This window comes from Marmota flaviventris, chromosome 9 (assembly GCF_047511675.1).
Source record: "Marmota flaviventris isolate mMarFla1 chromosome 9, mMarFla1.hap1, whole genome shotgun sequence".
NCBI classification, from domain to species: Eukaryota; Metazoa; Chordata; class Mammalia; order Rodentia; family Sciuridae; genus Marmota; species Marmota flaviventris.
This window is the reverse complement of record NC_092506.1, coordinates 66,533,161-66,545,354: the sequence shown is the minus strand read 5'-3', so window position 1 is coordinate 66,545,354 and position 12,194 is coordinate 66,533,161. Positions and strand designations below refer to the sequence as shown.

The following is a 12,194-nucleotide window of genomic DNA, read 5'->3' as shown; positions in this document are numbered from 1 at the left end:
AAGGGGGAGAGAATCCATTAGCTGCTAATCCAGGTGACCTCACCATTCTGCTATCTTAATGGCTTTCAGATTAAAAGACTTACACTCACTCTGATGCAGGCTAGGACAAAGGACAAGAATAATTACATCTAATTATGAAGGGGATTTAGTCATGGAGAAGTCCTTCCTGAAGCCCATGTGAGGTTTGTACCTCTGCTAGGATTCCATAGAAAAGAGGCTTCTTCTCTGCATCTGTCAGATCCTCCCTGAGACAGATTGGTCTTTTAGTTTCAGGCAAATCTCATGGTGGGACTCTGCTGTTAGTTGTCTTGCCTCAACTGTTCTCATGGGATGTGGTGGCCCAGGGTGGGCTTGAAGCTTTATTGGATTTTGTAAGCATGAAAGGAAAAAATAATAATCCCTAAAGAGCCCTGCCTGACTCTTTCCTACCCTCTGATAGCTCTTTCTTACCCCCAAAGTCTTTGCCACAAAGCAGTAGAAGGAGCTTTGGGCTGAAAATCAGGCCAAGTTCTAGTTCTGACTCTGCCACTATATCACCCATCATATTCCTCAGTTTTATTCTCCAGGAAAAGAAAGCAACTTGAAGCTGTGTTGAGTGATGTGAGGCAGGACAGGGATTGTCGGGGAACCTGGGGCCCCTGTGCCCACTGTGCCAAATCCCACCACATGAACTGGAAGGAGTCAATCTTCTCTGAGCCTCAGTTTCTGGGTGTGGAAAATGGGGCTGCATTATAATACCTGCCTCATTGGCTGCTCAGATGATCTCTTTAGACAATATTTGTAAAGTAACTAGCATGGGCCAGGCACAGTGTATTGCTCAGTAAGTACTTGTTGGGTTAATTGAGTAATTAATTAATTAGCAAGTAGCTTGAGTTACCATAAAAGAATAAATGTATATTTGTACAACAGCTTTTATTCACAAAGGTAGTCCTTCACTTTTCAAAGAGATAGAGGAAAAATAGTGGTACTCAGAGAGAGAAAGCAAGCCCTGGCATTTCTTCCCCCCAAGCACCTTTAATAGTGGGTTGAGACACCCGGAGAATTTATCCCCTGGCAGGGGATAAATAGGGCCAATGAGTACTCCAGACATGGTCCTTCAAGTCTGTTTTCTTCCCAGTGGCCAAGAATTGTATCGTCTATCCACTGCATCTTGCTACACCTACTTTGAGCATTTTCTTCCCCAAAGATTAATTCGGCCTTTTTATATTTAGGCAACTTTTAAAAATTCAAAAGTGCCATATCCCTCAATTTTAAAATGTACCATCGTTTTAATAGTAGTTTTTCAGGCAGAGGATAAAAAGGACACACTGCTTAAAATACATAGCTGGACTGTAAGACACATTCCAATTTCAGAACATTGAGATGTGAAAAGGAAAAGTGCATCCTGGGATCCAGGAAAATACAGTACCTGTTTCCCCCTTTTGTACCTCTGCCAAGCTCCCTTTCCTTCTTGCACACCAGGCCCAGATGCTCGGCTTCACATTCACCTCAGTAGAGTCCTTGTGAAAAGCCCTTTCGGTTTCATCCTGTCTGAGCCATGGGAAGTAATAAGAAGCAGCTACTAATGAGCAGTGGCCTTGGGAAGTCACAGCCTGCATTAAGTGAGGTCATGTGACATGGGCCTCTGCAGATGCTTGGTCCATCCAAAGTCCCTGGTAATGGACATATGTGGATGCAGAAAGAAGCAGCTTTAAAAAGATAAATTGACAGGTTTTTTCACTCTTCAGAGGGAGTAAAATACAGATTGCCAGTGAATGATGCATAGCAACTTTGGGGCAGATTTTAGAATTCATATGTGCAAGGGAAAAAGTGTAGAAAGATAAAACAGGGAGGGAGTTTAAGAGAGGGGGACCAATTTGATGCCATTCTAGCAGAGAAGATTTGGTGAGGGTTTCCCATGAAAACTATACCCTTGGGACTTGACATAACCTGGATCATACCTAATCAAGCAAATATTCACTATACATAAAAGTAGAGCAATAAAGATACCTAACATTTTTGGAGCACTTATCAACTACAAAAGTATTATTTTTAGCATTTTATATCCATAGTCTTTTTTAATCCTGATAATAAGCTGATTAGGCAGGTCTTATTAATATATTCATTATCCAAATGAAGTCAATAAGTAGCTAAGCACCCTGTCCTAAGTCACAAACCTGAAAGAGTATTTGGACTTGGATAAATAGGCTCCTTAACCCATTCTCTTGGCCACTAAAGACAAGAAAGAGAGCTTTTATTATTTTTTGGTTTTGTTTTTATTTTTATTGTTTTTAAGGAAGAGCTATTGAAGAGCACTAGAAAGTTCACTATTACAGCTGTGTGAAATGGGGGGGGGGGGTGGACAGAATGCATGTGATGGTGACCACCTCAGTGCCACACACAGTAAACTAGAAATAGCCAATATTTACATAGTACCACCTGCCAGGTCCTGTCCTTAGCTCCTTGTATTCATCTCGCTTCACTCTCAGAGCATCTCTGTGAGACAAGGGCACAGTTATTACCCCTATCTTACAGAGAAGCAACAGAGGCACACCAAGCATGTGGCCATGGTCTCACAGCAAGACCATGGCAGCGCTGGAACCCAAGCCCATGCTCTTTCTGGGCGATGGCGCTCAGTGAGCACTTAGACATTGGGGAGTGTGTTCATTGCAGGATGGTGGACCCTGCACCCCTCAGCTGTGAGCCACTTATGAGGCCCACATAGAGGCTGAGAAGTGTACAGGAGGGGAAGGCGTTCCTCTGACCAGAGGAACAGGGGGCGCCTTGGAAGAAGTGACATTTGAGCAGAGCCCTGCAGGAAGGACTTGGGCTAGCTTCCTCTAAAGACAGCAGAAACACAAGGAGGACAAAGGAGTGAAATTCCCACACAAGCCCAGAGATACTGCTTCCATTTACAGAGGAGAACTCATGGTGCATTTTAAAGATGAAGTTTACCTTTTTCTCCAGAAGTTTCTTTAGCTAAGGAGCCAAATTAAAATGTTTTAATTAGATTTAAGTTTTCTAATCAGAGCTATTTTAAAACCATTGTCATAACAATTTAAAATGTGTGTGTGTGCAGCATTCTGTCAGTGATTTTAGTATTATTTTTTACATTGTTATAAAGAACACTCTTATCCTAGGGCATATCAAAAGACTTAAAAATGCTCCAGTAATCCTACTTTAAGGAATCTATTTTGATTAATCCAAAATGGAAATTTTGGATTCTGATTTATCCAAAGAAAAACATTTTAATTGAAATATAATGACATACCTCAAATTTACCCTTTTTTATAAATATGCTGAAGCCTTCAATCTTTTATTTATTTATCTTTATGGGGTACAGGGATCAAACAGATGGCCTTGAGCATTCTAGGCAGGTGTTCTACCACTAAGCTATGCCCCCAGCCCCAAAGTTCACTCTTCTGAAATGTGCAATTCAATGGCTTTTATCATATTTCCAAAGTTGTACTGCCATCAACATTATCTAATTCTGGAACATTTTTAACACCTCAAAAAATAAATCTCTTACCTATTAGCAATCTCTTCTGCCCTGGAACCATTAATCAACTTACTTTCTGTCTCTCTGGATTCACCTACTCTAGACATTTCCTATACATGAATTCATACATTTGGGTGCAATGTGGCACATGCCTATAATCCCAGTGACTCAGGAGGCTGAGACAAGAGGATCCCAAATTGAAGGCCAGCTTCATCAACTTAGCAAGACATTGTCTCAAAATAAAAAATAGAAAGGGCTGAGGTTGTGTCTCAGTGGTAGAACACTCCTGGGTTCAATCCCCAATACCAATAAGCAAGTAAGTGAAAAAATACGTGGTCTCATACAACATAGCCTTCTGTGTCTTCTTTCGTTTAGCATAATATTTGAAATATATTTATTTGCAGTGTCATAATATTTGAAATATATTTATTTACACTGTCCAGTAATTGTGAAAAACTGGAAACACACTGAATACCTATTTGGGGCATGGTTAGATAAAGAATAGTACTTCCATATAATGGAATACTTTATAGTCATTAAGAAAAATGTTTATAAAAATATTCATGGGTATGATATAATGCAGTGATGAGTCCAAAACTCCACAATTATTTAAAATTTTAAGTGTATTGGGAAATACCCTGAAATCTACAAATATACAAAATATTTCTAATGCTCTTATTTGAGTACTGAGATTATGGATATTCTTGTCCATGTATTTTCCCAGTTTTCTTCAGTTATCACATTTTACTCCTATGGCTGGGGGAATGCTCACCTCCACTCCATCCCCAGCCCTCCTGAGCACCTGTGTTCTCCTCTCCTTCAGACCAAGTCCGGAACAGCTACTACATCGGGGCCGATGGCTCTCTGCGACTGCTGCTGGCCAATGGCATGGAGGTGGCACTGCAGACTGAGCCCCACCTGCTCGCTGGTACTGTCAACCCCACGGTGGGCAAAAGGAATGTCACGCTGCCCATTGACAATGGCCTCAACCTGGTGGAGTGGCGGCAGCGCAAGGAGCAGGCTCGAGGCCAGGTCACCGTCTTCGGGCGCCGGCTGCGGGTGAGCAAGGCCTTGGAGGCCACTGCACAAGAGTGCATGCTGGGAGAGGATGAGGAGACCCTAAGAATTGGGGTCTGTTCTCAAAACTCTCTCTGAGACCTTAGATTCCTCACCTGCAGAGGGAGGTTCTAAAGTAGGTACCACATGTCATGAGAGGCTCCTGTGTGGTCTTTTCAGCTTTAACTTATGTAAGGATCTATGGCTTTGGAGTTAGGTAGGAGGCGAATTTCCAGCTTATTGTTCCAAGTGAACTTGGGTTTGTCAGTCGTTTTAGAGCTTCCATTTCCTTCTCCATAAAAGGAGGAAGATAAAACCGATTTTACAAGTTGCTACAAGGATTAGAGGTAACGTGTGAAGTGTCTGATTTAGACGAGGTGGTCAAGGATAGCTGCTCTTCTTGTCAGTGCTATTATTGTAATTGTCAGTACTGTTGCTAATGTGTCCCAAAATTCTTTGTATCTCTTTGGAACCTAAGCTACGGTCTCTTTCCACAAAGAGTGACTGTTCCTAAATGACCAAAATGACCTCACTATAACTGTCACTGCAGGGAACTGGCTTTGTGCTATGGCATATCAGAGCACCTTGCAGGGTGTGGATGCCTGATTCAGCGCCTGTCTGCTCACCTCCCATGAGCAGAGTGTGGCTGTGGCCTGGGGGGTCACTGCCCAGCAGTATTTCCCTCCAGATTCACAAAGGAAAGAACAGGCAGAGTGAGAGCTGGTGACCTAGGCCTGGCTTTCAACCCAGCACTTTGCAGACCACAGGTGCTCAGTAGATGTTCACTGAGCTGAAGTGAACCACAGAGTGGAGCTAGATCTTCCCAACATCCCCAAGACCAGAGAAGTGTCCTTGTAGCTGCACAGCTTGGGCTCCCTTCATTCCCTGCCTTTCCTCAAAGACAGCTCACCACCTAAGTTCCTTTTTTACATGTGGGGCAACCAAGGTCCAGAGAAGGCCAGTGATTTTTCCAGAGTCACATAACTAGGCCATGGTAAAGATGACAAAGTAGGCCCACAACAGATACCAAAATGTTAAGTGACATCCAATATCAAAAACTAGAACCCAGAAAACCAGGCTTCCTTTGTTCCCACCAACTCAGCCCAACGCTCTAGTAACCATCTGATGTGGGAAAACAGCCTCCTGCTAGTTCTCTCAGGAAGGCCTCACAGCTTTTGTTCTCAGGGGCCTGCCACCATCTGTGACCCTCACTGAGACCCCACCAGAATTCTCAAGCAGCCCTTCCTGCACATCTGAGGCAGTGTGCAAAATGGGAAGTTAAACCCAGGTTGGATTCCTGCTGGGCCACGTGTGTAGCCTCAGCAAATCCTCTGAGCCTCAGGTTCCTCTGAGAAACAAGACGACATATTGAAAGCACCTAGCCCAGTGCCATAGATCCCAGGTGCTCTATAGAGGGCAGCGATTAGTACTATTAGGATTTTCTCTCCACTGTGTGAACTGGACCAAAAGTTTCCCAGGCTTTAATTGGTCTCTCTCCCAGCCTGAGATGGATGGTGCTCCAGTCGGGTGGCCACATCTCGGCTTCCTCCCCAAATAAATGGCCACCCACAGTGGAAGCATGTGGAATTAGAATGTTAGCCGGGTGTGCCTCCCCATAATGGGGTTCATTTTTTATATGACTGGGAACTTTTTTAATAAAGAAAGATGTAAAATAATCTCATTGCCGCCACTGCCGAGCACAGGAAGCATTAGGTGCTCCCCAGTGAGCTGCTTAATTCAATTTTATTAATTTTTGCCACAGAGGTACAACTCCCCTTCACTGGGGTCCCAGGGGGTGTTGGGGCAGCTGTGTGGGTGGCACCACCCTGGGGGCAGCCATAGGAGGACCTTCCAAAAGGTGCCTTAACAAGGCCCCTGTCTTGTGGGTAGTGCAGCCCTGTCTCTGTGGGCTGTCTCTGCAAGGAACAAGCGTCAGCCTCCAGTGCCTTTGATTTTTCACAGGAATTGTCTGCCACACTGTTTTTGCTTCTACAATTGTGTTCGATTACCCCAGGGAAGGCAACCTTATTATAACCAGGCCATTCACTGCTAAAATCGTCGCAGTATCATCATTATAAATCCTTATTTTCAAGGCCTTAGAACTTGAGTGGGGAGAGAGGGAGACATACACATCTCTCCTTTCTCTGAGATTGACCATGAACATTTGCTGTCATTTAATGGAAATAATCTCAATCATTTATCCAGTACCGTCTCTGTGTCTAGCATTCCACTATGTAATTTACTTAAGTTTCTCGGATCCTCACAACAACTCTGTGGTTACACAGAGGAAGAAACCAGGACACAGAGAGGGGAAGACACTTGCCCAAGGGCACACAGAAAAGCCTGTCACAAAGTTGAGGTTGGATTCTGGCCTTAATTCCTAGACCTGAGTGTGCCCTATCCCCCCACACCCCCCACACACATACTTGTTTTAAACTACAGAGGACCCCAGAGAGATTTCATTTCCTCAGGCCACATGTGCCATTGTGCATGTGACCTAATTATCTGCTTTCCTCTTGAGCCTTCCTACCTGTTGAACTTAACAGGTAACTAGTGGAGAAGACAGAATATGTGCCCAAATGTCCCATGAGGCCAGGTGGCCATTAGAGGGAGCCAGCATTTTAGTACCTGGCAGGGTTTCAGGGGAAGTCAGTGCCTAAGGGCCAGATCCAAGTACAGAAATAGATCCCCAAAGTATATTTCTTTACTAAACTACGAAAACCCTGATCTTCTACCTTTGAGGGAACTCTGTATTTCTGACTCTGCAAAGAAATTAAATTGCATACTGACCCAGCAGCTCAGGTGGAGACTGTACAAGGGGCTCCTGATTCTGGATTCAGGAGCAAAGCATTCTGAAGCTGCGACTGGACCCCAACCAGCCCAAGCCAGAGAAGCCACCCTAGGCCCAAACACCCACTGCCTCCTAGGCCTCTAGAAGGAGGAAGAGGAGGGTGGGGGAGGAAATGATGATGTCTTGGGAGCTGATGGAGGTGATCACAAGCTCTGACTGTGGGCAAGGGCAGGAGAGTTCCCAGAGGCGTGGGAAGTCCAGAATCCTAAGAAGGCCAGGCTTGCCCAGAGAACCACTGAGTGTCTATCAAAATGTCACAGTGGTGAGTCAGATGCAGACTCAGTTGTTCCCCAGCCATGAGATCTGCAGCAAATGCCTTCACTACTTGGGGCTTTGTTTTCATCAGTGTCAAACATAGCATGGTGTCCAGCACAGAATTGATATGTCAGGTATTTTCTTTGCTAGGCCTACTTGGTGGCTCTGTTTTTAGGAGGGAGCCAAGAGAAATCTGCCTGTTTCTTTTTTAAATATGTCCTCATTGAAAAATCACATTAGAAAATCACGCGGATCCTCTTCAGTCACAGCTGCCATGTGCTCAACATCTGCCTTGTCTGTCCTCCCATAATGCCCTGTGCAGTTGGCATTACCATTCCCATCTCACAGATGAAACATCACAGAGCCGACAAGCGACAGAGCCAGGAATCAAACCCATGGGTGTTGACACCCACAACCTGTGCTGCCTCCTCTACTCAGGAGCTTCTCAGCACAGGTGAGAGCTACATTGTCATCACACAAAATTCAGTGTCCAGGCTAATTTTCTTTATTACCCCTTCCCCAGGTTCACAACCGGAATCTCCTGTCTCTGGACTTCGACCGTGTAACACGCACAGAGAAGATCTATGATGACCACCGCAAGTTCACCCTTCGGATCCTGTATGACCAGGCAGGGAGGCCCAGCCTCTGGTCACCCAGCAGCAGGCTGAATGGCGTCAATGTAACATACTCCCCTGGGGGCCACATTGCCGGCATCCAGAGAGGCATCATGTCTGAGCGAATGGAATACGACCAGGCGGGTCGGATCACATCCAGGATCTTTGCTGATGGGAAAACATGGAGCTACACATACTTAGAGAAGGCAAGTGTCTGTCTCCCTCCACCACTGTCCTTGCAATATAAAAGGTCAATCATTATGGTTTAACCCATGGTTGGACCTCACTTGCTGACTTCAGTGGAATAGGTGTGACCCAGGCAGTCTTCCAAATGGGAGATAATCATTTTTCAAAAAGAAATGTTCAGGAAAATCAACCAGCAAGGGTCAGGGGCCCAAGAGGCATCTGGATGGATCATGGTGATGATGTGGCAGGTGGGGATCCTAGGGAAGGAAACATGAAGGTCTTGCCTGAGAGAGTGGAGGTAGGAACAGGACCAAACACTAACTGGATTTATAGAACAGAACTCATGTTTCTGACATAGGGCCGGGCTCTGCTCTGAGGTCCAGCACTTGGTGCAATTCCATCATGGAGAACCAGGCAGAAGCCTGGAGACTGAAACTTAGGCAGGAGGATTCATTTCATCCCAGGGACTAGAAATCAGAGTCACCTAAAATCAAAAGTTGGTCCCAAATAAGAGAAAACCATTGCTTTAATGACTAGATGTGTCTAGGCCTGTTATCTGCTGACTTTTTCCTGGGGGGGAAAAAAAAAAGATTCTGAACTTCATGCTCCAATTCTGGTACTCAGATCCCCACTTTGTTTCCTGCTCTTGGTCACCTGTCCAGGACCAGACTCTGTTTCCTCTGTGGTATGTGTTCCCTGCCTGTGCTGGGTGAGCCTCTCTTGAAAGCAATGTTCTGTGTTAATACCGAAGGAGAGAACTTGAAGGTCATCCAACAAACTGAAAAGCCAAACCCAGGGGAGGGGGAGAAATACCCAAGAGCCACACATTAGACCTACTGCTAGAGGCCAGGTTCTCCCTATCACAGCCTGCCTCTGACCTGGTACCATTGGAGCAATTGAGCAAAGCCTCCTGTACCCTTCTCAGACATGGTCTTGATGCTGTAGGCACAGGGGGTCCACAGAAGCTGCTCAGCCAGCAGATGACACCATGGGACTGTCTTATAGAGAACACCTCGCTTGAGTAGGAAGGTTAATTTGAGAAGTCTGCTGCAAAGAAGCCTGTAGGAGGGCTGTTGAATTTCTTTAAGCCAGTGCACCCCAACCTTCCTCACAATCCACCACACACAGAAGTGATCAGGCCTGTGCCACACCAAGGACCTGCTCACAGAGGAAAGCAAACGGTCTGAGTGTTCTGGGGCCCAGGCCTGCCAGGGCCAATGGCCAGGGAACACCCCACCACAGTACATCCATAATAACCCGTTTGCAGCATCCTGTGGCACACGGTTGGAAGGCTCTGGTTGGGCATCGCCCAGGACCACTTTCCTGAGCCTTGGGTACCAGATGTAGCCTTCCTCCTCCTTCCCCTCCCCTCATCTCTTGGTTTTCCTCTCCCTCCAGTCCATGGTGCTGCTTCTGCACAGTCAGAGGCAGTACATCTTTGAGTTCGACAAGAACGACCGCCTCTCTTCCGTGACAATGCCCAATGTGGCCCGGCAGACACTAGAGACCATTCGTTCAGTTGGCTACTACAGGAACATCTACCAGCCCCCTGAAGGCAACGCCTCCGTCATACAGGACTTCACCGAGGATGGACACCTGCTCCACACCTACTACCTGGGCACCGGCCGCAGAGTGATATACAAGTACGGCAAGCTGTCGAAGCTGGCTGAGACACTGTACGACACCACCAAGGTGAGCTTCACCTATGATGAGACCGCAGGCATGCTGAAAACCATCAACCTACAGAATGAGGGCTTCACCTGCACCATCCGCTACCGTCAGATCGGGCCCCTGATCGACCGGCAGATCTTCCGCTTCACCGAGGAGGGCATGGTCAACGCCCGTTTTGATTACAACTATGACAACAGTTTCCGAGTGACCAGCATGCAGGCTGTGATCAACGAGACCCCGCTGCCCATTGATCTCTATCGCTACGATGATGTGTCAGGCAAGACAGAGCAGTTTGGGAAGTTTGGTGTCATCTACTATGACATCAACCAGATCATTACCACAGCGGTCATGACCCACACCAAGCATTTTGATGCCTATGGCAGGATGAAGGAAGTGCAGTATGAGATTTTCCGCTCGCTCATGTACTGGATGACAGTCCAGTATGACAACATGGGGCGAGTGGTGAAGAAGGAGCTGAAGGTGGGACCCTACGCCAACACTACCCGCTACTCCTATGAGTATGATGCCGACGGCCAGCTGCAGACAGTCTCCATCAATGACAAGCCACTCTGGCGCTATAGCTATGACCTCAATGGAAACCTGCACTTGCTGAGTCCTGGGAACAGTGCACGGCTAACCCCACTACGGTATGACCTCCGTGACCGCATCACCAGGCTGGGTGATGTGCAATACAAGATGGATGAGGACGGCTTCCTGAGGCAGCGGGGTGGAGACATCTTTGAGTACAACTCAGCTGGCCTGCTCATCAAGGCCTACAACCGGGCTGGTGGCTGGAGCGTGAGGTACCGCTATGATGGCCTGGGTCGGCGGGTGTCCAGCAAGAGCAGCCACAGTCACCACCTACAGTTCTTCTATGCAGACCTGACCAACCCCACCAAGGTCACCCACCTCTACAACCACTCCAGCTCTGAGATCACATCCCTCTACTACGACCTGCAAGGACACCTCTTTGCCATGGAGCTGAGCAGTGGTGACGAGTTTTATATCGCTTGTGACAACATCGGGACCCCTCTTGCTGTCTTCAGTGGAACAGGCTTGATGATCAAGCAGATCCTGTACACGGCCTATGGGGAGATCTACATGGACACCAACCCCAACTTCCAGATCATCATCGGCTACCATGGAGGCCTTTATGATCCACTCACCAAGCTCGTCCACATGGGCCGACGGGATTACGATGTGCTGGCTGGACGCTGGACTAGCCCAGACCACGAGCTGTGGAAGCACCTCAGCAGCAGCAACATCATGCCTTTTAATCTCTATATGTTTAAAAACAACAACCCTATCAGCAACTCTCAGGACATCAAGTGCTTCATGACAGGTGAGGACTGGGCTCCTTCAGAGGGTGGGACCCCCATTGCTCTGGTCATTTGGCAAGACTTAGTCTTCTTTTTTTTTTTTTGAGAGAGAGAGAGAGAATTTTAAAAAAATATTTATTTATTTTTTTCTTAGTTTTCGGCGGATTTTTTTAAATGTGGTGCTGAGGATTTTTTAAATGTTTTTTTTAAATGTGGTGCTGAGGATTGAACCCAGGCCGCACGCATGCCAGGCGAGCGCACTACAGCTTGAGCCACATCCCCAGCCCCAAGACTTAGTCTTCTTAAGGAAACATTAACTTGACCTAAGGGCATCATATCCCAAAGCATATATATTAAAAAAAAACACTAGTTCAGAGAATACACTGGAAGTCATGATTCTGGCATCAAATAAACTTGAAAGGGCCACCATTCTTAAATATATTTCATAACACTTTTCAGTTTGTGAGAGGCTCTAAGAAGTCATAGTGAAGAGAGCTGTTTAATATATTTGCCCAATATTTCTCAAACTTATTTGACCATGAAAACCCTTTTTTTACCATGAAATCCTAATATCTCACTGGATACTTCCCTTGCAGTGCACTTTGGGAGTTTCTGATATAGAAATCAAACTGGCTCTGAGATTCTGATAAATCAGGTTAAGGTATGATTAAAATAAAATCAGTTCTTAATTTGTGATGATGGAATAGAAAACTCAGACTTTGGAGACAAAGCTGAGGGAAGGATCCGCCATTGCTAAGCTATCA

General features: G+C 46.1%; 1 protein-coding gene across 13 annotated transcripts in view; it reads left to right on the top strand.

The window, feature by feature from the left end:
* The window catches only part of Tenm4 (teneurin transmembrane protein 4), a 753,505-nt gene that overhangs the window by 727,851 nt on the left and 13,460 nt on the right, over positions 1-12,194 (top strand). For all 13 annotated transcript variants that reach the window (XM_071616542.1, XM_071616552.1, XM_071616550.1 and 10 more), the window contains 3 exons: positions 4,302-4,537; positions 8,164-8,460; positions 9,839-11,453. In XM_071616542.1, coding sequence (XP_071472643.1) covers positions 4,302-4,537; positions 8,164-8,460; positions 9,839-11,453 — 2,148 coding nt within the window. The remainder of the gene's footprint in view (positions 1-4,301; positions 4,538-8,163; positions 8,461-9,838; positions 11,454-12,194) is intronic.